This window comes from Pseudoliparis swirei, chromosome 12 (genome assembly GCF_029220125.1).
Source record: "Pseudoliparis swirei isolate HS2019 ecotype Mariana Trench chromosome 12, NWPU_hadal_v1, whole genome shotgun sequence".
NCBI lineage: Eukaryota > Metazoa > Chordata > Actinopteri > Perciformes > Liparidae > Pseudoliparis > Pseudoliparis swirei.
The window spans coordinates 2421622-2445811 of NC_079399.1; the positions used below are offsets into that span (position 1 = coordinate 2421622).

The window sequence follows — 24190 nt, forward strand, 5'->3', positions numbered from 1 at the left end:
TGTCACCCCACGCTTCCTGAAGCACCTCCACAAGTTGGATTGGCTTGATGGGCACTTCTTGCGGACCATACGGTCAAGCTGCTCCCACAACAGCTCAATGGGGTTGAGATCTGGTGACTGGCCACTCCATTACAGACAGCCAGCTGCCTGCTTCTTCCCTCAAGAGTTCTTCACAATGTGGAGGTGTGCTTTGGGTCATTGTCCTGTTGGAGGAGGACATTGGCTCCAATCAAGCGCTGCCCACAGGGTATGGCATGGCGTTGCAAAATGGAGTGATAGCCTTCCTTATTTAAAATCCCTTTTACCTGGTACAAATCTCCCACTTTCCCAGCACCAAAGCAGCCCCAGACCATCACATGACCTCCACCATGCTTGACAGATGGTGTCAGGCACTCTTCCAGCATCTTTTCACCTGTTCTGCGTCTCACAAATGTTCTTCTGTGTGATCCAAACACCTCAAACTTGGATTCATCTGTCCAGAACACCTTTTTCCAATCTTCCTCTGTCCAATGCCTGTGTTCTTTTGCCCATACCAATCTTTTCTTTTGATTGGCCAGTCTCAGATATGGCTTTTCTTTGCCACTCTGCCTAGAAGGCCAGCATCCCGAGTCGCCTCTTCACTGTCGACGTTGACACTGGCGTTTCGGGTACCATTTAAAGAAGCTGCCAGTTGAGGACCTGTGAGGCGTCTATTTCTCAAACTAGAGACTCTAATGTACTTGTCTTCTTGCTGAGTTGTGCACCGGGCCTCCACTTCTCTTTCTGCTCTGGTTAGAGCCCGTTGGTGCTGTTCTCTGAAGGGAGTAGTACACACCGCTGGAGGACATTTTCAGTTTCTTTGCAATTTCTCGCATGGAATAGCCTTCATTTCTAAGAACAAGAATAGACTGGCGAGTTTCACAGGAAACTTCTTTTTTTCTGGCCATTTTGAGAGTCTTATCGAACCCACAAATGTGATGCTCCAGATAATCAACTAGCTCAAAGGAAGGCCAGTTTTATAGCTTCTCTCATCAGCAAAACAGTTTTCAGCTGTGCTAACATAATTGCACAAGGGTTTTCAAGGGTTTTCTAATCATCCATTAGTCTTCTAAGGCGATAACACAATGTACCATTAGAACACTGGAGTGATCGTTGATGGAAATGGGCCTCTATACACCTCTGGAGATATTTCATTAGAAACCAGACGTTTCCACCTAGAATAGTCATTTACCACATTAACAATGTATCGAGTGTATTTCTGATTGATTTAATGTTATCTTCATTGACAAAACTGTGCTTTTCTTTGAAAAATAAGGACATTTCTAAGTGATCCCAAACTTTTGAACGGTAGTGTATATATGTATATATATATATATTAGAAAATAAAATATATATATTTGTTTTTAAATATTATATATATAAATATATTTTAATATTATATATATATACATATATATTTTTTAATATATATATAAAGTCCATTGGGCGACACGATGCCCGAGGCAGCATGGTACCATGTTCCTGCATTACCTGACCTCATATTCAAGGATTTGACCTCTGACCTCACAGGTGGTTTAATAATGTTCTCTCTCTCTTCCCCCCCCCCCCCCCTCCAGTTCGAGGTCTTCACCTTCTGGACCCTGTACCTGTACGACAGGGAGCTGGTGTACCCCCGCCTGCTGGACAACTTCATCCCCCAGTGGCTGAACCACGGCATGGTGAGTCCTCTCTGCTCCTCAGAGCGTGTGTGTGTGTGTGTGTGTGTGTGTGTGTGTGTGTGTGTGTGTGTGTGTGTGTGTGTGTGTGTGTGTGTGTGTGTGTGTGTGTGTGTGTGTGTGTGTGTGTGTGTGTGTGTGTGTGTGTGTGTGTGTGTGTGTGTGTGTGTGTGTGTGTGTGTGTGTGTGTGTGTGTGTGTGTGTGTGTGTGTGTGTGTGTGTGTGTGTGTGTGTGTCTCACATTGCGGTTGTAAATATTTTGTCGTAGTTTCCATGGGATCGCTAATGTTTGTCTACGCCGGCTGCCACGGCAACGGCTTTAGGGAGGGGGGGGGGGGGACAATATCCTAATAAATGTGTTTCTCAGTGGAGCCAAAGAAGAGATCTTTAGAGTTATTGATCTGTTATTATAAAAGATTTAAACGACGGTATTAAAGTTCATGATGTGTTGAATTAAAAGAATAATAAGTTAATAATGAAATAATGAATAAATGAAATAATGGCATCAAATCCTCTGAAGGTCATATATAGGTCATATATATGTGACGTATAACATGTTTGTACATGTATAATAATTATTATTAAAATGTTAATTAATAATTAAAATGATTATGATTAAAATGTTATATCATTACAACTTATTAAACTGTTAATAAAAAATAAAAACATTATTATTAAGATCTTTTGTATATACATAGTAATTATTCAAATGTAATGTAATTATTATTGTTATTAAATAATTAATATTATTATTACAATTTTTGGATGTATATATTTATATTTATTATTATTTATTTATTGTCGTGATTGGTTTCATCGCTGCATACTTTGTAAACTCTTGTTTTTAAAGGTTAAGGTTTTTAAATGCTATATTATTAATATCATTAAGCTTCATTGCTGACCTTTTCTAATTAAACTCGACTCTTCACTTGAGGCTCATTTTAAGGACTTAGTCCCGGCTCTGACCTCTGACCTCTCGGCCTGGACGTTCCCGTCTGAGGCTGTAAAACGAGGCTTGAGAATCACTCAGTGATGAAGAGTCTGAAGGAACAGATGTGTCCACAGCTGGAGGGAAACATCTGGGAGCTCAGAGGAAACCAGAGACGGACTTTAACTTCTTTATAACCTAAATCTGTAAAAATGTCCATTTATTCACGTGTCAAATTGAGTCGCCCCTGGTGGCCAGGAGAGAGAATGCAGCTTTAACACATGAAGCATAGGCTTCTATACAACCAGATGAGTCTCCCCCTGGTGGTCAGGAGAGAGAATGCAGCTTTAACACATGAAGCATAGGCTTCTATACAACCAGATGAGTCTCCCCCTGGTGGTCAGGAGAGAGAATGCAGCTTTAACACATGAAGCATAGACTTCTATACAACCAGAGGAGTCGCCCCCTGGTGGTCAGGAGAGAGAATGCAGCTTTAACACATGAAGCATAGGCTTCTATACAACCAGATGAGTCTCCCCCTGGTGGTCAGGAGAGAGAATGCAGTTTTAACACATGAAGCATAGGCTTCTATACAACCAGATGAGTTGACACTGGGAGATGTCTGACCCCTGTGACCTCAGCTGTGGGATTGAACCATCAGTGTTTTGCTGAGGGAAGGGGGGATTTTCCACAGGGGTGTAACATAAAGCCGGCTGCTCGAAACCGCGATCCTCGGGAGGAGGAGGAGGAGGAGGACGAGGAGGACGAGGAGGACGAGGACGACTGACAACTCGTTACTAAAATAGAGAGCGAGGGGCGGCGACTCTAAAGAGTCTTGTTGACGATTCCTCTCAGACTAAACTTAAACACATCCGAGAGATCGGAATCCCACGAGGCCCTCTGGGTAAAAGTGCAGCGTCAGGGTGTGTGTGTGTGTGTGTGCGCCCCCTAGTGGACAGACAGAGTAGCTCATGGGTGTCAAGTCCACGTTGGTTCTTGATATTGATTTTATTTTTTTCACAAAAGTATGAGCCCATGCCATGACCTCCATGACATGCATACAGACACACATACTTCTATAGAGATTAATAATTCAATTCAATTCAATTTATTTGTATAGCCCAGTTTCACAAATTTGTCTCGGAGTGCTTTACAATCTGTACACATAGACATCCCTGACCTTTGACCTTAGACCTCACATCGGATCAGGAAAAACTCCCAAATAACCCTTCAGGGGGAAAAAGGGAATAAACCTGCAGGAGAGCAACAGAGGAGGATCCCTCTCCAGGATGGACAGATGCAATAGATGTCATGTGACCAGAAGGACAGATTTAGAGTTTAAATACATTCAATGAATATGACAGAGTGTATGAATAGTTCATAGGAGGCTTATTCCACGATGGAGACCTCCACGATCCATCAGGCAGATGGCGGTGGGGAGGAGGAGTGGGCGGAGTCTCAACAGTGGGCGGAGTCTCAACAGGACAGTGGCGTAGTCAGGAGCAGGAATTCCACGACCCAGACCTCGATGATCCATCAGCAGATAGGATCTATGCCGTCTCATAGGGTCCGATGACCCCATGAGACGTGAAGTCACAAGGACTCCGGGGAGAAAGCAGAGTTAGTAACGTGTGATTGAGAGATGAACATTCATCCTTAAGGAGAGAAAAAAGAGGAAAGAGGAGATAGGTACTCAGTGCATCCTAAACGTCCCCCGGCAGCTATAAGCCTATAGCAGCATATCAAGGGGCTGGACCAGGTGAACCTGATTCAGCCCTAACTATAAGCTCTGTCAAAGAGGAAAGTCTTCAGTCTACTCTTAAACGAGGTGACTGTGTCTGCCTCCCGGACTGAAGGTGAAGCTGGTTCCATAAAAGAGGAGCTTGATAGCTAAAGGCTCTGGCTCCCATTCTACTTTTTAAGACTCTAGGAACTACAAGTAGTCCCGCATTTAGTGAGCGTAGCTCTCTAGTGGGGCAATATGGTACTACAAGCTCCTTAAGATATGATGGTGCATCACCAATCAAGGCTTTGTAGGTTAAGAGAAGAATTTTAAAAGTGATTCTTGATTTTACTGGGAGCCAGTGCAGAGCAGCTAGTGCAGGAGTGATGTGATCTCTTTTCTTAGTTTAGTGAGAACACGAGCTGCAGCATTCTGGATCAACTGGAGGGACCTAAGAGACTTATTAGAGCAGCCTGATAATAAGGAGTTGACCTCAGAGACTTATTAGAGCAGCCTGATAATAAGGAGTTGACCTAAGAGACTTATAGAGCAGCCTGATAATAAGGAGTTGACCTAAGAGACTTATAGAGCAGCCTGATAATAAGGAGTTGACCTAAGAGACTTATAGAGCAGCCTGATAATAAGGAGTTGACCTAAGAGACTTATAGAGCAGCCTGATAATAAGGAGTTGACCTAAGAGACTTATAGAGCAGCCTGATAATAAGGAGTTGACCTAAGAGACTTATAGAGCAGCCTGATAATAAGGAGTTGCAGTAATCCAGTCTTGAAGAAACGAACGCGTGAACCAATTTTTCTGCATCTTTTTGAGACAAGATGTGCCTGATTTTTTTAATATTACGTAGATGAAAGAATGCAGTCCTTGAGATTTGCTTTACGTGGGAGTTAAAGGACAAGTCCCGATCAAAGATAACGCCAAGATTCTTTACAGTGGTGTTGGATGCCAGGGCAATGCCGTCTACAGAATCCACATCATCAGATCATTGATCTCTGAGGTGCTCAGGGCCGAGTAAAATACATTATTAAACTGATATAAATCCATGAAAAAAGTCTAAACGACAAAGTGTGACGTCTTCTATTTTGTCTCCTTTCCTTCTGTCCTTGTCTCCTAGCACACCACCGTTCTGCCCTTCATCATCATCGAGATGCGGACCACCAACCATCGGTACCCCAGCCGGTCGTGGGGTCTGGCGGCCGTGTGCTGCTTCGGCGTGGGATACATCCTCTGGTACCAGCTCCACCGCCTGGAACTGGTCCTGGACCAGGTCCTGGACCAGAACCAACACTACCACTGTAGTCCACAGGGGGCAGCAGAACCAACACTACCACTTTAGTCCACAGGGGGCAGCAGAACCAACACTACCACTTTAGTCCACAGGGGGCACCAGAACCAACACTACCACTTTAGTCCACAGGGGGCACCAGAACCAACACTACCACTTTAGTCCACAGGGGGCAGCAGAACCAACACTACCACTTTAGTCCACAGGGGGCACCAGAACCAACACTACCACTTTAGTCCACAGGGGGCAGCAGAACCAACACTACCACTTTAGTCCACAGGGGGCACCAGAACCAACACTACCACTTTAGTCCACAGGGGGCACCAGAACCAACACTACCACTTTAGTCCACAGGGGGCAGCAGAACCAACACTACCACTTTAGTCCACAGGGGGCAGCAGAACCAACACTACCACTTTAGTCCACAGGGGGCAGCAGAACAGACACATGAATCTCTCTCTCTCTCTCAGGACCTGCTGGGTCCACCAGGTGACGGGGGTCTGGGTCTACCCGGTGCTGGAGCGCATCACTCCTGTGGCTCGAGTCGTGTTCTTCAGCGCCATGACGGCGGTGATTTGTGTTTTCTACACACTCGGAGAAATCCTCAACAGCTACATCTGGGACAACACACACACAGGTACACAACACACACACACAGGTACACAACACACACACAGGTACACAACACAGGTACACAACACACACACACAGGTACACAACACACACACACACAGGTACACAACACACACACACACACACAGGTACACAACACACACAGACACAGGTTTTATAATCTGCTTCCCTCTTTGTGTCTCAGTAAAGGTCAAAGGTGAGTGACCCCTCCTCGGCCGGCGAAGAGGACGAGTTGAGCCCCGCCCGCCCGGGACGCCACAGGAATGGAAAACAAGCGACCTCTCCGGAAAAGGGGGGGGGGGGGTGACACTGTTTACCTGTTTGAACCCAACAACAACAACAACACAGGAAACTAAACTAATCAGCAGTTAAATGTAAATATAGGTGAGAGTCAAAACTCAGTGACAAAGAACTGAGCTGCTGTCTGGCCTCATGTGGACACACACACACACACACACTACACACACACACATACTACACACACACACTCCACAAGCACACACACACACACATACTACACACACACACACTACACACACACACATATTACACACACTATACACACACACTCCACAAGCACACACACACACATATGTGTAATCTGCTCTTCTGGTTTGAACTATCCTGGTGAATAATGTGTTGTTGTTGTTGTTGATCCGATGAATCGTTCATGTCAGGAAGAAACTAGTCAATAAAGTTTGGAAACCGTTTCCTGTTTGGATCCCGAGTGAAATGTTGAACTTAACTTTTAAAACAGGTTTGGGGGCGGAGCCAGCAGCCATCATGCTGTAACGCTACAGAGGAGACAGGAGACAAGAAGAGACAGGAGGAGACAGGAGACAAGAAGAGACAGGAGGAGACATGAGACAAGAAGAGACAGGAGGAGAGAGGAGACATGAGGAGACATGAGGAGACAAGAGGAGACATGAGGAGACAGGAGGAGACATGAGGAGACAAGAGTTGACAGGAGGAGACAAGAAGAGACAGGAGGAGACATGAGGAGACAGGAGACAAGAGGAGACAGGAGACAAGAGGAGACAGGAGACAAGAGGAGACAGGAGACAAGAGGAGACAGGAGACAAGAGGAGACGAGAGGAGACAAGAGGAGACAGGAGGAGACAAGAGGAGACAGGAGGAGACAAGAGGAGACAGGAGGAGACAAGAGGAGACGAGAGGAGACAGGAGGAGACAAGAGGAGACAGGAGGAGACAGGAGGAGACAAGAGGAGACAGGAGGAGACAAGAGGAGACAGGAGGAGACAGGAGGAGACAAGAGGAGACAGAGGAGACAGGAGGAGACAAGGAGACATGAGGAGACATGAGGAGACAAGAGGAGACAGGAGGAGACGAGAGGAGACAGGAGGAGACAAGAGGAGACGAGAGGAGACAGGAGGAGACAGGAAACTGGAACTAGCTGGATCGATATTTAGATTATTTTCTCTTCTTGGAGACGTTTCTCAGTCAGATGAACGTCTTCGTTCTGGAGCGTCGGCTGACCTCTGACCTCTGGGCGCTGGATGTTCTGACCTCTGGGCGCTGGATGTTCTGACCTCTGGACTTCACTCACAGGAACGTCTGACGAGATGTTTGCCAAATCGTCCCGACTGCTGTTTCTCGCTCTCTGGTCGCCATGGAAACCCCCAAACCCAGCGCAGTAGAAGAGCTCAGGAGGATGTCTCCACATGGAGGACAGGAAGTGAGAGTAAAGGCAAAGAACCTGAGGTGGAGGTCAAAGTGGAGCGTCTCATACGGTCAGAGGAGCGCTTGATTCCTCCCCTGGCACCGCGCACACGGGTGGAGCTACACGCTGACCGCGTCGCCTCCTCAGACTGGAGGGTGAAACCGCAAAACACTTCCTGTGTATGTGTCTGTGTGTACTAAAATAACTTTTACACGTCTGTATGAACAGGAAGTGTAAAAGAAGAAGTGTAGAAAGTGTTACTGCAAGAGATGTTGTGAAACAGGAAGGAGGGAGGAGAGAAGGAGGGAGAAGAGAAGGAGGGAGGAGGGAGGGAGGGAGGAGAAAAGGAGGGAGAGAACGACTAAACCATCGATGAGCTAAAAATTAAAGTATAAAAAGGTGAGAAACACAAAGCAATGAAAAAGTGATATAAGGAAGGAAGGAAGACAGGAAGGAAGTCAGACAGGAAGGAAGACAGACAGGAAGGAAGGCAGGAAGGACAACTATAGAGGAAGTAGTGGGTGTGTAGAAGGAAAGAAAAGCGGTTTGGAGGGAGGAAGTGAGAAGGAACAAATGAAAGGAAGGAGAGAGGGAAGATGTCATAGAAGGAAATTAAAAAGAGGAAAGGAAATACATTTAAAAAGGGAAGGAATCAAGGAGGTAAGATGTCAAATTAAAACAAACTGATACGATAAACGACTGGAGGAAAGAAAGGAGAACTACAAAATGTAGAAAGATTAAAAATGTGATAGAAAAGGAGTGAAAAGAGAGAATAATATGATTAATGAATGAAGAACGGAAGGAAGGAAGCAGGAAGGAAGGAAGTTGTCAGCCGCTAAAAGAAGGAAGTGGAGAACAGGAAATAAAGAGAGAGAAGCATCGTGTAAAAGAGTTTAAATATCCCTTTCGCTCTGTTGGAACACACACACACAGATACACACACACACAGACACACACAGACACACACACACACATCGTGTCTTCAACTCCTGGCTGCAGCTACTGTGAACACACACACCACAGTATGAGAGAGAGAGAGATTCACAACTCCTCAAATACAACACACACACACTCTGTGGGTTGTCAGACAGGAAGTTGTGTGTGTGTGTGTGTGTGTGTGTGTGTCAGTGAGAACACACAACTGAAATTCAACAACTTCAAGTGAAACATCTCGTTCTGCTGAGTATCTCCTGTCTTCCTCTGTCGTGGTTTGTTTGGTTTTATGTGGATCGAGGAGTCGGGGTGGCGCCCCCTGGCGGCGGAGCGCGGAACAGCAGCGACACACGGACTTAAAACGACTTTTTATTTCACATAAAACAAGAAAACTGAAAATACAGCCGACGGTCTGGAAGAGGTCACTCCTTCCTGCTCCTGGGTTTAGGGGCTGGAAGGGAGGAGGAGGAGGAGGAGAAAATAAATTACATTTTTTTTTAAATGGAAATAAAAGTATCCATCTTGAGTAAAGTTTCCTCACCGTTTGGGTTCTCCTGCTTATAAAACGCCTTCAGCATCTCAACGGCTTCTTCAGCTCTGAGCCCGGAAACACACTGAACACACACACACACACACACACACACATGAGTGTGACCGTCGACAGAGCGAGACACGCAGCAGCAGGCAGCGGGCCGGACACCTTGAAGGAGGACCCGGTGTCGGGCAGCCGGGCCGAGGAGACGTCCAGAACCGACCCACAACCCCCGAACCGCTCGTTACTGCAGCCGAACACCACCAGGGGGATACCTGAGGGCTCAGGAAACACACACAGGTACACACGGACACACACACACAAATATAGACACACACATGTACACACACACACATGTACACACACACATCAACGCACACACACACATGTACACACGCGCGCTCTGAGGGATACGGAGGAGGCGCAGGGCGGCGGCGCACATGACGCACGGCTCCACGGTGACGTAGAGCGCCGTGCGCCGACACACAGTGGGCGGAGCCAAGCGGAGCCGGCGGCAGCGGAGCAGCAGCTGGTCCAGAGCCACGAGCTCGGCATGACGAGTGGCCTACACACACACACACAGACACACACACACACAGACACACACACAGACACACACAGACAGAGACACACACACACAGACACACACACACAGAGACACACACAGACACACACACACACACAAAGAGACACACACACAGACAGACACACACACAGTCACACAGACACACACACAGACACACACACAGAGACACACACACACACAGAGACACACACACACAGAGACACACACACACACACAGAGACAGACACACACACACACACACAGAGAGACACACACACATTATACTTGTGTTGTATTCTGAGATCTGGAGTTTCGGCGTTTCCTACGTTTTTGGTCTCGTTGACCTCGTTGCGACCTCGACCCACGACCTCGTCGTCATGGACCAGCAGGCAGCCGATGGGCACCTCGCCGCTCTGCAGGGCGTCCCGGGCCTGCAGCGGCATCACAGTGACAGTCAACAAGCAGCAGCTTCACAGTGACAGTCAACAAGCAGCAGCTTCACAGTGACAGTCAACAAGCAGCAGCTTCACAGTGACAGTCAACAAGCAGCAGCTTCACAGTGACAGTCAACAAGCAGCTTCACAGTGACAGTCAACAAGCAGCTTCACAGTGACAGTCAACAAGCAGCAGCTTCACAGTGACAGTCAACAAGCAGCAGCTTCACAGTGACAGTCAACAAGCAGCAGCTTCACAGTGACAGTCAACAAGCAGCAGCTTCACAGTGACAGTCAACAAGCAGCAGCTTCACAGTGACAGTCAACAAGCAGCTTCACAGTGACAGTCAACAAGCAGCAGCTTCACAGTGACAGTCAACAAGCAGCAGCTTCACAGTGACAGTCAACAAGCAGCTTCACAGTGACAGTCAACAAGCAGCAGCTTCACAGTGACAGTCAACAAGCAGCAGCTTCACAGTGACAGTCAACAAGCAGCAGCTTCACAGTGACAGTCAACAAGCAGCAGCTTCACAGTGACAGTCAACAAGCAGCTTCACAGTGACAGTCAACAAGCAGCAGCTTCACAGTGACAGTCAGCCAGCAGCAGCTTCACAGTGACAGTCAGCCAGCAGCAGCTTCACAGTGACAGTCAACAAGCAGCAGCTTCACAGTGACAGTCAACAAGCAGCAGCTTCACAGTGACAGTCAGCCAGCAGCTTCACAGTGACAGTCAGCCAGCAGCAGCTTTAACTTTAGCTCCAGTCAGGAGGTGAAGAGCTCCTCGTCATCACCGCGTTGTTCTCTCACCATGTCGAAGGCGATGTTCATCCATTTCTCCATTTCCTCCGCACTGGGACAAAAACCTTCCGTCGAAGTCATCCTGATGACGTGTTGTATTTAAAGTGTATTACTTCAATGTACTACAGTTACATCTTCTTGTAACTCACACACGCCGCGCAGCCACACTCGCGGGAAAGGGGGAAGACAATATGGGACGGACCGGCTCCAGACATGACCAATCGAGCTCGACGAGGCGAATCCTCGCATCCACGCTGACGTTTCTGATGCAGTCAAGCTGACGGCAGTTGGCTGGATGTATACCGGAAATGAAAGGACTTCATGTATACAATAAAGGTTTAAAAAATGTATTTAGTTTAGCTCTCTCTACTTTTATCCATGATTTCTTTTCTTTTCATAGAGATTTAGGACTATTATAAAAATGTTACGGGAGGAAAAAAGAAGCTCGAAATTGTTTGTCAATTTGTAAAATAATACTATATAAACAATTGCAATATATTTTCAATATGAAACGGCAAAATACATTTAAATACATTTTTAATTTAATGCCAGGGGGCGATCACAGAGAATAAAAAAGACATAAAGAAACATGATCAAATTAAAATGTTGATTGTGTAATTACAATTATATATCACAGGCAATTATTATTGTTTTTATTATTATTATTATTGCCCGTTACTGTTCTCGTGGCCTTTCTGTTAAAACAGCATTTAAAAGTTTTTAGAAAAATGTCAAACTCTTTGTAAAAAAAATTAAAAAAAACAACAACAAACTTCTTAATAAAAATAATCATTACATTTATGATATATTACCTTTCCTCAAATGATCTGTCATCGCTAAATAATCTAAATATCACATGTTATGGGAATACATCCCAAAATATATTGTGTCTTCGCCTGAAAATCTTTAATGTGTGTTTTATTTTGAAATCTGTAAACCGGAAGCTGTTGCTGTTTACGTTCCTCCGACAGCCGCTGGCTCCTCTGACAGTTAGCATGGTGGCGAGGAGTTAGAAACGAGCCGGACACTAAAAGTTTTTTTTAAGTACCGCGTGGAGTTTTAGTTTGTGAAACTTCAACTTTGCAGGATGTTCTCATCGGTCTGGAGTTTTATTAAACGCCACAAGAGGAAGTTTATTTTTACCGGCGTGGTAGTTGGAGGTAAACTGACCTTCCGGTTAGCTTCTGAGCTAAAGCTAGCAGCTTTAGCCAACTGCCCTGGAATGATGTCACAATATAGCGCGTTGGAGCGCGAGCGTTTTAACATCCGCGTGTTTCACGAGCTTTTAACGGATTGATTTTAATGGAGTCCGGCGTGACGTCACGCGGGTGAACTCACCGCTGAGCTGAAACGTGAAGAGGAAGAAACATGTCGGGTGTAAATAAACTGCTGAGCAGCGACTGAGAGTATTTATATAAATAATAATTAGTGATAATTTATCAAGCATCTACAGGTTAAATATTACAATTATATAATAAATATATATATAATGTAATATATATAATATATTTTATATTTAAAAAGATATACAAATCATTTTTATATTATATAATTTAATGTACATATAATATACCAATATATTTTATATTATATAATTATTTTATTATATAATTATAATATCTATTATATCATGTAATATTATATATAATGTGTTATAATGTAAGGTATTTAAGAGGTCCAGAGATTTAGTGGGCAGAATTATTTTTGCCATTCAGGGTAAAACATGTTTTGTAATTGTTAAATAAATAATGTGAGTTCATACTGTCGGCCTCATCTATCCCATAATATAATAATATAACCGTGTGCTCTCACCAAGACAAACATCTGGTTCAGCTGCGTATCAAAGTGTGATTGAGGCTTGTCGTATAAATGCATTTACATTACGTTTATATTGTAATGTAATTAGTTGTGTGTCCCCAGGTGTGTACGTCCTGGGTAAATATGCCCAGAAGAAGATGGGCGAGTTCCAGGAGAACGAGGCGACGGAGTACATCGCTCAGGCCCGACGGCAGTTCCACTTCGAGAGCAACCAGAGGACCTGCAACATGACGGGTGAACCCCCCCCCCTCTCAACGCGGCTTGTTCCCCCCATCGGCGCTGAGAGATTAACCTGTGTGTGTGTGTGTGTGTGTGTGTGTGTGTGTGTGTGTGTGTGTGTGTGTGTGTGTGTGTGTGTGTGTGTGTGTGTGTGTGTGTGTGTGTGTGTGTGTGTGTGTGTGTGTGTGTGTGTGTGTGTGTGTCTCGCAGTGCTGTCGATGCTCCCTCCGCTGAAAGAAGCCGTCGTCAACCAGCTGAACTCGGAGAGCCTCACCGCACTCCTCAAGGCCAAGTGAGTAGAGGGGGGGGGGCTCGCTGTGACCAGGAACCTCTGGGTGGAAACTCGACTTCAGGGTCCACAGATCGATATAATCTTCATCCTTGTCATCTGTTCATTTAGTTTGACGCCATTTAGAAAAAGCAGAATGTTTTTGTCGTACAAACACGTTTCCTTGTGGCTTCATGTTTATAATCCGGACCGCGCTTCGTGTTTCAGACCGGCCAACAAGCTGGAGATCTGGGAGGATTTAAAGATCATCAGTAAGTAAATCATCGGTAAACAATCACGTTAAAATACTTTCGCTGACCCCCCCCCCCCCCCCCCCGACGTGTTCCACTTGGTCCGGTCCAGGTTTCACCCGCACCATCGTGGCGGTCTACAGCACCTGCATGCTGGTGGTTCTGCTGAGGGTCCAGTTGAACATCATCGGGGGGTACCTGTACCTGGACCACTCCGTGGGCAAGAGCACCGCGGTGAGCAGCGCGAGTTATTGATTCCAATATTGGACGTGAGATTCTACGTCTTGTGATCGGTTCTTTATTTTATTACTGTTATTATTTTTTAAATCTCCCAGACCCCTCTGGCTCCTCCGGAGGTCCAGCAGCAGTACCTGTCCAGTATCCAACACCTGCTGGGAGACGGTAGGATGGACACACACACACACACACACACACACACACACACACATAGGGCTCCATTAACCATGTGTGTGTGTGTGTCTCCAGGTTTGATAGCGTTGATGACCGTCGTAAAGAAAGCGGTGCAGAGATCTCTGGGAGGGTGAGTCTCCATCATATGTTTGTTTATACATTTTTAAATAGTTTTAGGTGATAAATGAGAACAACGCTTTGTTAAAATGAAGCGTAATGAGTCTGAAGCCTGTGGCTCTGCAGCGTAATGAGTCTGAAGCCTGTGGCTCTGCAGCGTAATGAGTCTGAAGCCTGTGGCTCTGCAGCGTAATGAGTCTGAAGCCTGTGGCTCTGCAGCGTAATGAGTCTGAAGCCTGTGGCTCTGCAGCGTAATGAGTCTGAAGCCTGTGACTGCAGCGTAATGAGTCTGAAGCCTGTGGCTCTGCAGCGTAATGAGTCTGAAGCCTGTGACTGCAGCGTAATGAGTCTGAAGCCTGTGGCTCTGCAGCGTAATGAGTCTGAAGCCTGTGGCTCTGCAGCGTAATGAGTCTGAAGCCTGTGGCTCTGCAGCGTACTGAGTCTGAAGCATGTGGCTCTGCAGCGTAATGAGTCTGAAGCCTGTGGCTCTGCAGCGTACTGAGTCTGAAGCATGTGGCTCTGCAGCGTAATGAGTCTGAAGCATGTGGCTCTGCAGCGTAATGAGTCTGAAGCCTGTGGCTCTGCAGCGTACTGAGTCTGAAGCCTGTGGCTCTGCAGCGTAATGAGTCTGAAGCCTGTGGCTCTGCAGCGTAATGAGTCTGAACCTGTGGCTCTGCAGCGTAATGAGTCTGAAGCCTGTGGCTCTGCACCGTAATGAGTCTGAAGCCTGTGGCTCTGCAGCGTAATGAGTCTGAAGCCTGTGGCTCTGCAGCGTAATGAGTCTGAAGCCTGTGGCTCTGCAGCGTAATGAGTCTGAAGCCTGTGGCTCTGCAGCGTAATGAGTCTGAAGCCTGTGGCTCTGCAGCGTACTGAGTCTGAAGCATGTGGCTCTGCAGCGTAATGAGTCTGAAGCCTGTGGCTCTGCAGCGTACTGAGTCTGAAGCATGTGGCTCTGCAGCGTAATGAGTCTGAAGCCTGTGGCTCTGCAGCGTAATGAGTCTGAAGCCTGTGGCTCTGCAGCGTAATGAGTCTGAAGCCTGTGGCTCTGCAGCGTACTGAGTCTGAAGCATGTGGCTCTGCAGCGTAATGAGTCTGAAGCCTGTGGCTCTGCAGCGTACTGAGTCTGAAGCATGTGGCTCTGCAGCGTAATGAGTCTGAAGCCTGTGGCTCTGCAGCGTAATGAGTCTGAAGCCTGTGGCTCTGCAGCGTAATGAGTCTGAAGCCTGTGGCTCTGCAGCGTACTGAGTCTGAAGCCTGTGGCTCTGCAGCGTAATGAGTCTGAAGCCTGTGGCTCTGCAGCGTAATGAGTCTGAAGCCTGTGGCTCTGCAGCGTAATGAGTCTGAAGCCTGTGGCTCTGCACCGTAATGAGTCTGAAGCCTGTGGCTCTGCAGCGTAATGAGTCTGAAGCCTGTGGCTCTGCAGCGTAATGAGTCTGAAGCCTGTGGCTCTGCAGTGTAATGAGTCTGAAGCCTGTGGCTCTGCAGCGTAATGAGTCTGAAGCCTGTGGCTCTGCAGCGTAATGAGTCTGACGCCTGTGGCTCTGCAGCGTTTTGAGTCTGAAGCCTGTGGCTCTGCAGCGTAATGAGTCTGAAGCCTGTGGCTCTGCAGCGTAATGAGTCTGAAGCCTGTGGCTCTGCAGTGTAATGAGTCTGAAGCCTGTGGCTCTGCAGCGTAATGAGTCTGAAGCCTGTGGCTCTGCAGCGTAATGAGTCTGACGCCTGTGGCTCTGCAGCGTTTTGAGTCTGAAGCCTGTGGCTCTGCAGCGTAATGAGTCTGAAGCCTGTGGCTCTGCAGCGTAATGAGTCTGAAGCCTGTGGCTCTGCAGTGTAATGAGTCTGAAGCCTGTGGCTCTGCAGCGTAATGAGTCTGAAGCCTGTGGCTCTGCAGCGTAATGAGTCTGAAGCCTGTGGCTCTGCAGCGTTTTGAGTCTGAAGCCTGTGGCTCTGCAGCGTAATGAGTCTGAAGCCTGTGGCTCTGCAGCGTTTCCCTGAAGCAGAGTCTGTCTCTACTGGAGCTGGAGCAGCAGCTGAGCTGGATCCGGGCGGAGGTGGAGGCCGAGGAGGAGCGGCCGATGTCCTGGTACATGCTGGCCGACGCCGAGGACGCGCTCGCCGACCAGGTCCAAACAACAACAACAACAACAACAACGCAGCGGAGCCCAGTGAATAACCTGGTGTCTCCTCTCCTCAGGCGTGCGGTCTGACAGGAAACGACCTCGCGACGATCAAACTGCTGAACGAGACGAGAGACATGCTGGACAGGTGAGTGTGTGTGTCTGTGGTTCTAATGTGTGTGTGTCTGTGGTTCTGATGTGTGTGTGTCTGTGGTTCTGATGTGTGTTTGTGTGTCTGTGGTTCTGATGTGTGTGTGTGGTTCTGATGTGTGTGTGTGTGTGTGTGTCTGTGACTGTGGTTCTAATGTGTGTGTGTGTGACTGTGATTCTGATATGTGTGTGTGTGTGTGTTTGTGTGTGTGGTTCTGATATGTGTGTGTGTCTGTGGTTCTGATGTGTGTGTGTGTCTGTGGTTCTGATGTGTGTGTGTGTGTGTGTGTGACTGTGGTTCTAATGTGTGTGTGTGTTTGTGTGTCTGTGGTTCTGATGTTTGTGTGTGTGTATGTGGTTCCGATGTGTGTGTGTGTGTGTGTGTGTCTGTGGTTCTGATGTTTGTGTGTGTGTCTGTGGTTCTGATGTGTGTGTGTGTGTGTTTGTCTGTGTGGTTCTGATGTTTGTGTGTGTGTCTGTGGTTCTGATGTGTGTGTGTGTATGTGGTTCTGATGTGTGTGTGTCTGTTGTTCTGATGTGTGTGTGTTTGTGTGTCTGTGGTTCTGATGTGTGTGTGTGTGTGTGGTTCTGATGTGTGTGTGTGTCTGTGGTTCTGATATGTGTGTGTGTGTGTCTGTGGTTCTGATGTGTGTGTGTCTGTGGTTCTGATGTGTGTGTGTGTGTGTGTCTGTGGTTCTGATGTGTGTGTGTGTGTGTGTGTGTGTGTGTGTGACTCCAGTCCAGACTTCACCACCGTCCTCAACGTTACTCTAAACCGCGGTTTCTCTCGTCTCCTTGACGACCTGGCCGAGTTCTTCCGCCCGCCTCCCGGTGACTCCGCCTCCTGCTTTGCACCCGATAGGTCAGAATTATGTTGCTGCACCAGAACCACATGTTGCGCAATTATTGTGTCCGTCAAACTTCTCACATGTAGCTTCATAACAATGAGGCTTTTCATCCGCTGACTTGATAACAGACACAAATTTATTTGAAGTCAAACCTCTCACCTCCCTCCACGTGACCTCCATGTTGACCTCTGTGACCTCTATGTGACCTCTATGTGACCTCTGTGACCTCTCTGTGACCTTCCTTTTGTTCCCTCAGTCTGGCTGCAGTCAGTCTGCCGCTGGCCAAAATCATCCCCATCGTCAACGGTCAGATCAACTCCATCTGCAGTGAGACGCCGAGCCACTTCGTCCAGGTGAATATATATGAATACATATATATATATATATATATTTATGAATAAATATATATATATATATTTTTATGAATAAATATATAATTAAATATATATACATAAATATATATATACATGTATACATATATATTAATGAATATATATAAATATATATATTTATTTATGAATAAATATATAAAGTATATATAAATATATATCCATAAATACATGTAAAAATATATATAAACGAATATATATATATATAAATATATATATATATAAATATACATATATAAATAATAATATATGTTTATATAAATACATATATGAATATATAAATATATATATATACAAATGAATATATAAATATATTTATATATAAATATATATAAATAAACATATTTATATTTAATGGATACTTAACTAAGTTACTGTCCATATTGTGACGAGGTGTCCGTGCTCGTTATTGAACATCTCCACAGGCTAAATAACGGCGCTAACAGCTACGGCTAACGGAGGTTGCATTGAGTTGCATTGTGATGCGTTCAAGCTCCATGCAGTAAAAAAAAGAATATACTAGTTAAACGTAAGAGTTTTAATGATATCGATGATTATGTTTCTGGTATCTATAACTTTCCTGGAGTCATTCGTCACGCACCAACAGCTTCGGCATCAAACGACCGGTCCGATCGGAACGATCAATTATTGTTTTGATCAGAAAGCTTCAGATTTAAATCACATTTTTTTACTGTATTTCCTATAAATGACGTTTTTCCCCTCAGGACCTGCTGATGAACGACCAGGTGAAGGAGTTCGCAGCCAACGTCTACGAGACATTCAGCGCTCCACAGGAGCTGCAGAAATAACCCACCAGGCGTGAAGAGGAGGAGGAGGAAGAGGAGCAGGAGGAAAGAGGGATGAAAAACCGTCATCCCTCTTTCCTTTCTGCGAGACTCTCTTCTCCTCCGAACCCCGAAGACTTTTCTCTCAGAAACAACGAGTCCTTCCTGTGGATCTTGAAGAGACTTAAAAAACCCTCGGACCACACTGCATTCTGGGAAGTGGAGTCTTATCTACCCCCGTGAGAAGGGGAGGGAACAACGCACGCCGAGACCGGCGGCAAAGCGCCATGAAGGATCTATCGGCGCCGTTCTCCGTTTCTTCAGACGAGGTGACGCGTCACTTTATTCTGCTGATGTGACATCTTTAGGATATTTTTTCCCTCTTTTCTCTGTCATTCTTTTCTTTCACGGTTCCAGCTGTTTTCTGTTTTCTGTCCCCGCCTTACTCTTCCATGACTACGTTCAGGTGTCGGAGGACCGAAGGCGCTCGGCGGGGTTTCATTAAATAGGTTTTCGGTGCTAAAATTCTAGATTGAGGAATATATATAATTTATTTTTTTTATTAGAAAGGAAATTCAACTAAATTCGACGGCCTGTGAGGTCCATTTGGGTAGATTACACATTTTAAAAACACAATTTAGAGAGTGAGATTGATCGACTCCACGTGAATGATGCAGACGGCGGTGACGTGAAGTACCTGTTGTTCTTCTTTTGGCCAGGAGGGGGCACTGTTGTCTCTGTTGTTGGCCTCCTCTCATGAAGGCTTCCAACAGTTTCTTCCTGTTTGTTAATCACATGCTGCTATCACCTGAGGAATTACACCCTAAAACTACACTACATTTTTGTATTTTTCCTCACAAATGGGAGATTATATTAATTTGTGTTTCCACCGCTTCTTTGAGTTGTTGTAGAATTTTTGCCCACCAGGTCTGACTGGATGTGACGACTCAAATCAACCTAAAACAATATCTTGGACCCGTGTGTTACTGGAAACCAGTGGTTCTGAGTCGTGCTGCAGAAAATGGGGGACTCATAATAATAATATTAATAAATCCGCTGAAGTCCAATGATAAAAGCATAAAGCCAAGTCAAAAAGTTCTGAAACGTACGGTCGATGGTGGTTTCTGTTCGTTTGCTCTCGGGGGGAGAGAGGACGTCAGGTGACGGGTTTCGGCTCCACCGATTGGCCGGAATGTGAATCTCTACGTATTGATCGACGTGATGCCTTTTTGAAGCGTGACGTCCTGAATGGAAGCTAACGATGTGTGTTTGTAGAAATCTATCGAAGAGATAATAAAGTATGATTTAAATATACATTTTGTTTGCGGTTGTTAAATCTGTGCTTTTTAAATATACATTTTTTAATGACTTGTGGGGTCAGCAGGGGGCGCCGTTCTGCACCAGTGAGATCGGTTCTGCTGTTAAAGAGTCAGCGGATGGTGATGAAATTCATTTGGCAGATTCCAGAATGGAAATAGCAAAGTCATGGAGACATTTACACGTCAATTATCTGAATCCAGGATGTGAAAAAGAACAAAAACAAGCTGCCAGAAACCGGACGTGCGCTCGTCTTCCTCTCGTAAAATTACATTTACTTTCCCGGATTAATTGGCCAATAATACCTGTGACATCCCGGCATCAACACACTTTCTTAAAGTTTCTATTTATTCTTCGACGTGAAATGTAAATCAGGAACTCTTCACCTGTTTAATTATGATCCCCAAACTCCCTTTTACACCCCTAAATAATAATAATTACATGTCATGGGCTTTTATTGTGAAATGTTTTGATACCACCACACATACTTTAATAATACAAAATATTAATTATATGTTCAGGGCCTTTATTGTGAAATGTTTTTATACCACCACACATACTTTAATAATAAATAATATTAATTACATGTGCAGAGCTTTTATTGTGAAATGTTTTGATCTGGTCTGCGCCGCCTTTGTCATCAAATTAATTAAAGTGAGTAATAAGTACATTTCTAAAAAATGAAAGTGAAAGCATCTTCAGTGTGAAAAGTATATATATGTATATATATATATACATATATATATATGTATATATATATATATATACAAGAAAACTTTGTAACTGAGCGTCTCAGTTGTTTATCACCGTTTGAAGGAACGTCCATGTTGAAATGTCTGATTGTGCAGGTTGACGCCTGAATGCATCATCGGGTTCTGGTCACATTCTGGAGAAAGGAGGATAAGCTTCCTTTGAATACCTCCCTTTGGAAGTCCCGGTGAAAACATCCTTACGTGACACACAATTAATCTCTTTAAATGTTTTGGGTACAAATAACATAAAAATATCCCCCGGGTTTCCCTTTGACCTCCGGCCAACAGGAAGCGGTTTTACTTTGAAGGAGCTGTTGCCGAAAGCTCTTATCACGACCAAAGTGCAAACAGTGGGAAAAGCCGGCAGATCAAATATCTTCAGCAGCACTAAAAAATTTAATAAAAATACACATTGCACACAAGTTTATTCATTTATTATAATTAAAACAAATATGTGACACAATTTTAATACAAAAATCTGTTTAAATCAGTTAAATGAAAACCAATGTGTGTGTGTGTGTGTGTGTGTGTGTGTGTGTGTGTGTGTGTGTGTGTGTGTGTGTGTGTGTGTGTGTGTGTGTGTGTGTGTGTGTGTGTGTGTGTGTGTGTGTGTGTGTGTGTGTGTGTGTGTGTGTGACTGAATACATAATGACATTCAGTGACTCAGAAGGTGACATCATCTTCTCTCCTGACCCTCTCACAGTTTTACCTTATATGGAAGAGAAGAAGCTTTTTAAAATGTATTTATTGGTGAGTGAGGAGAATAAATGGTTAAAAGAAAGAAATATCACATCACATGTAAACGTCAGTTAATATTTATAAATATATATTTATATATGTGTATATATGTATTTATATAATGTATATTTATATATATAAATATATGTATTTATATATATACATGTAAACGGATATGCTGTCATGTGACTTCAGTTAATATATATATATATATTTATATATATGTATTATATAAATGATATATATTTATATATATAAATATATGTATTAATATATATGTATTTATATTAGGGCTGTGAAACGATTAAAAATTTTAATCGGGTTAATCACAGGTTTTTGTGGATTAATCATGATTAATCACATATTACCGATATTCTCGGTATATTTTGTGAGAACATAGAGATTTATGACAAAAGACGGATATATACATTTATACATTATTCTATACAATGGTGCTGCAACTCAGCAGTTATTTAGCAGTTTTCTTCCATATGGAACATTAATACATCTTCATCCTAAACAGAATGTTTAACCCTCCTGTTACCTTTCGGGTCCATTTGACCCCATTCAATGTTTAATGTCGGTGTTCTTTGGGGTCAATTTGACCCCAGGCTGTTTTTCACTGTGTCAAACATATCAGAAATATCAACTTTTTTATTTATTTAAAGGGCTATTTAGGTAGTCAACAAACAAACATAAAGTACCTCACACTTAAACTTGGGAAGCAATATTAATTCTAATAATTTTCTGGAGGTTTTAATTACTGGGGTCAAATTGTCCCCGAGGGTAAAATATGTGAGTAAATGTAAAGGTAACAGGAGGGTTAAACAGAGCATTTTTCTCTTGTTTGTCAACCATTAACTCCACCATGATACAATCTAAAGGTGGACAGATTGACAAGTGACTTTTTGTTTGCTCGGTCCCGATGCGCGCGCACGGAGCTCTGTGGCGCGCGGGACGGAGATCGATAAGTGTTAACGCAACGCGAAGAGACAGAAATGACATGCTGCTGTGGAGATACGATCAACAACAGACGTTTAGTTTAATAAAAGAACAAAGACGTGCTCTAGAGAACATGTCAGGGGGCGGGCCAATCTTTTTAATGTCATGCGATCTACCGACACTACGCCGCGATCGACTGGCAGGTCGCGATCGACGTGTTGAGACCCTGATCTACAGGAAGTAAAAGTCGTCACAAGGTTTCCGGAGGTGAACCTGCGGAAGGATCATTACCGATGAACAGACCGTCTGCATGAGAGCGGACAGAGTTCAGATTGAAGTGGTGGATTGGAAGCTCATTTTGCAAGTGACCTTTTTTTTCGTCCCGACGACCAACAACAGACGGATTGGAAGCTCATTCTGCGCATGCGTTAAATGCGTTAAAAAAACAAAAACTAGTTAAACCTGTAATTGAATTAACTGAGTTAACGCGTTATTTTTCACAGCACTAATTTATATAAATATATACATATATGTATGTTTATATGTATTTGTATAAATATTTATAAATATATATTTATATTCTTAACTTAATGCTTACCTTACGGCCCTTTGAGAAGCACACATTTGTTATAAACTCAACCCTAAACTTCACCAAAAGCCTCCTTAATATTCCTGGTTAGCGTTGTGAGGACCTGTGAGGACCCGTCAGACATCGTCTCAGAGAACAATAAACATCTCGTCTTTGACCCTTTGAGACACATTTGTTGTGACTTTAATCCTTTAAGCGCCTTCAAAAAAACTTGTTTACTGCACGTTGTGGGGACCCGACCGTGAGTGTGGTCTGTGAGGACCCTCACTGAAGTTAACCACCCAAACTCTTAACCTCTCAATCCTGAATCAGCCCTTTGACACACACTTACACACACACACGCACACACACACACACACACACACACACAGTGTCTGGCAGCTGGTTAACAAACAGCCACATGATTAAAAAGGTCATGTTCTTTGCAACATGGTGTGTGTGTGTGTCTGTGTGTGTGTAACTTTTCCTCAGGGTTCCAACACACAGCTGGCGGTCGGCTGGCGGCTCTCGGCCGATTGTCTGATACTGAAACTGTCGCGCTGACGGAATGTTTCACGAGACTCAAAACAAGCAGAATGGAGCTTTTATTCTGAAAAACATAAATCGGGTCTTTATTTGCTGAGTCAGTGAGTTTCCATGAGTCACGTTCAGCAAGAAAACCAACAGCTTCGGTTAGAATTAGACGACTGTGTGTGTGTCACGGTGTGAACCTTTAGTCGGGGTGCTGTGTGTGTGTGTGTGTGTGTGTGTGTGTGTGTGTGTGTGTGTGTGTGTGTGTGTGTGTGTGTGTGTGTGTGTGTGTGTGTGTGTGTGTGTGTGTGTGTGTGTGTGTGTGTGTGTGTGTGTGTGTGTGTTCAAGTTCAAGTTTTTTATTGTCACATCCCCTTTTATACAAGTATAATCGGTTCGTGAAATTCTTATGTGCAAAACACCCGACAGCAGTAGCAGACTAAAAAAAGAATAAGAATGAGAATAAACTATACAATATCCACACACAAAAAAAGAAGAAAGTATTAACAATATATATATAAAACAATGTAATAGAATATACATCATGGCAATATATATATATAAAACAATGTAATAAAATATACACTTTTTTTGAGACTATATATATATGTATATACATACAATATATATATACAATATATATATATATAAACAATGTAATAAAATATACACCATGGCCATAGATATTCCCAGAATATGTTCTGGTGTGTAGTGTTAATGAGGGTCTCAGTCCTTGTTCAGCAGCCTGATG

At 44.4% G+C, this 24190-nt stretch overlaps 3 protein-coding genes across 3 annotated transcripts in view; 2 read left to right on the forward strand and 1 right to left on the reverse strand.

The window, feature by feature from the left end:
* aig1 (androgen-induced 1 (H. sapiens)) overlaps positions 1 to 6989 on the forward strand; it is a 12121-nt gene extending 5132 nt beyond the window's left edge. Inside the window, exons 3-6 of the mRNA XM_056427562.1 lie at positions 1596 to 1697; positions 5476 to 5591; positions 6117 to 6283; positions 6464 to 6989. Coding sequence (XP_056283537.1) covers positions 1596 to 1697; positions 5476 to 5591; positions 6117 to 6283; positions 6464 to 6483 — 405 coding nt within the window. The 3' untranslated portion in view covers positions 6484 to 6989. The remainder of the gene's footprint in view (positions 1 to 1595; positions 1698 to 5475; positions 5592 to 6116; positions 6284 to 6463) is intronic.
* A 2256-nt stretch (positions 6990 to 9245) lies between these two features.
* adat2 (adenosine deaminase tRNA specific 2) lies at positions 9246 to 11458 on the reverse strand. Its single transcript, XM_056427572.1, has 6 exons — positions 11231 to 11458; positions 10316 to 10420; positions 9839 to 9989; positions 9593 to 9699; positions 9434 to 9506; positions 9246 to 9343 (listed from the first exon to the last, which is right to left on the reverse strand). The coding sequence occupies exons 1-6, from the start codon at positions 11300 to 11302 to the stop codon at positions 9315 to 9317; spliced, it is 537 nt and encodes a 178-aa protein (XP_056283547.1). The 5' UTR covers positions 11303 to 11458; the 3' UTR covers positions 9246 to 9314.
* A 752-nt stretch (positions 11459 to 12210) lies between these two features.
* On the forward strand, positions 12211 to 19905 carry pex3 (peroxisomal biogenesis factor 3). Its single transcript, XM_056427535.1, has 12 exons — positions 12211 to 12381; positions 13142 to 13273; positions 13469 to 13550; positions 13755 to 13798; positions 13890 to 14011; positions 14113 to 14179; positions 14264 to 14318; positions 16287 to 16425; positions 16497 to 16567; positions 17309 to 17431; positions 17674 to 17770; positions 18532 to 19905. The coding sequence occupies exons 1-12, from the start codon at positions 12309 to 12311 to the stop codon at positions 18613 to 18615; spliced, it is 1089 nt and encodes a 362-aa protein (XP_056283510.1). The 5' UTR covers positions 12211 to 12308; the 3' UTR covers positions 18616 to 19905.
* The last annotated feature ends 4285 nt before the right edge of the window (positions 19906 to 24190 follow it).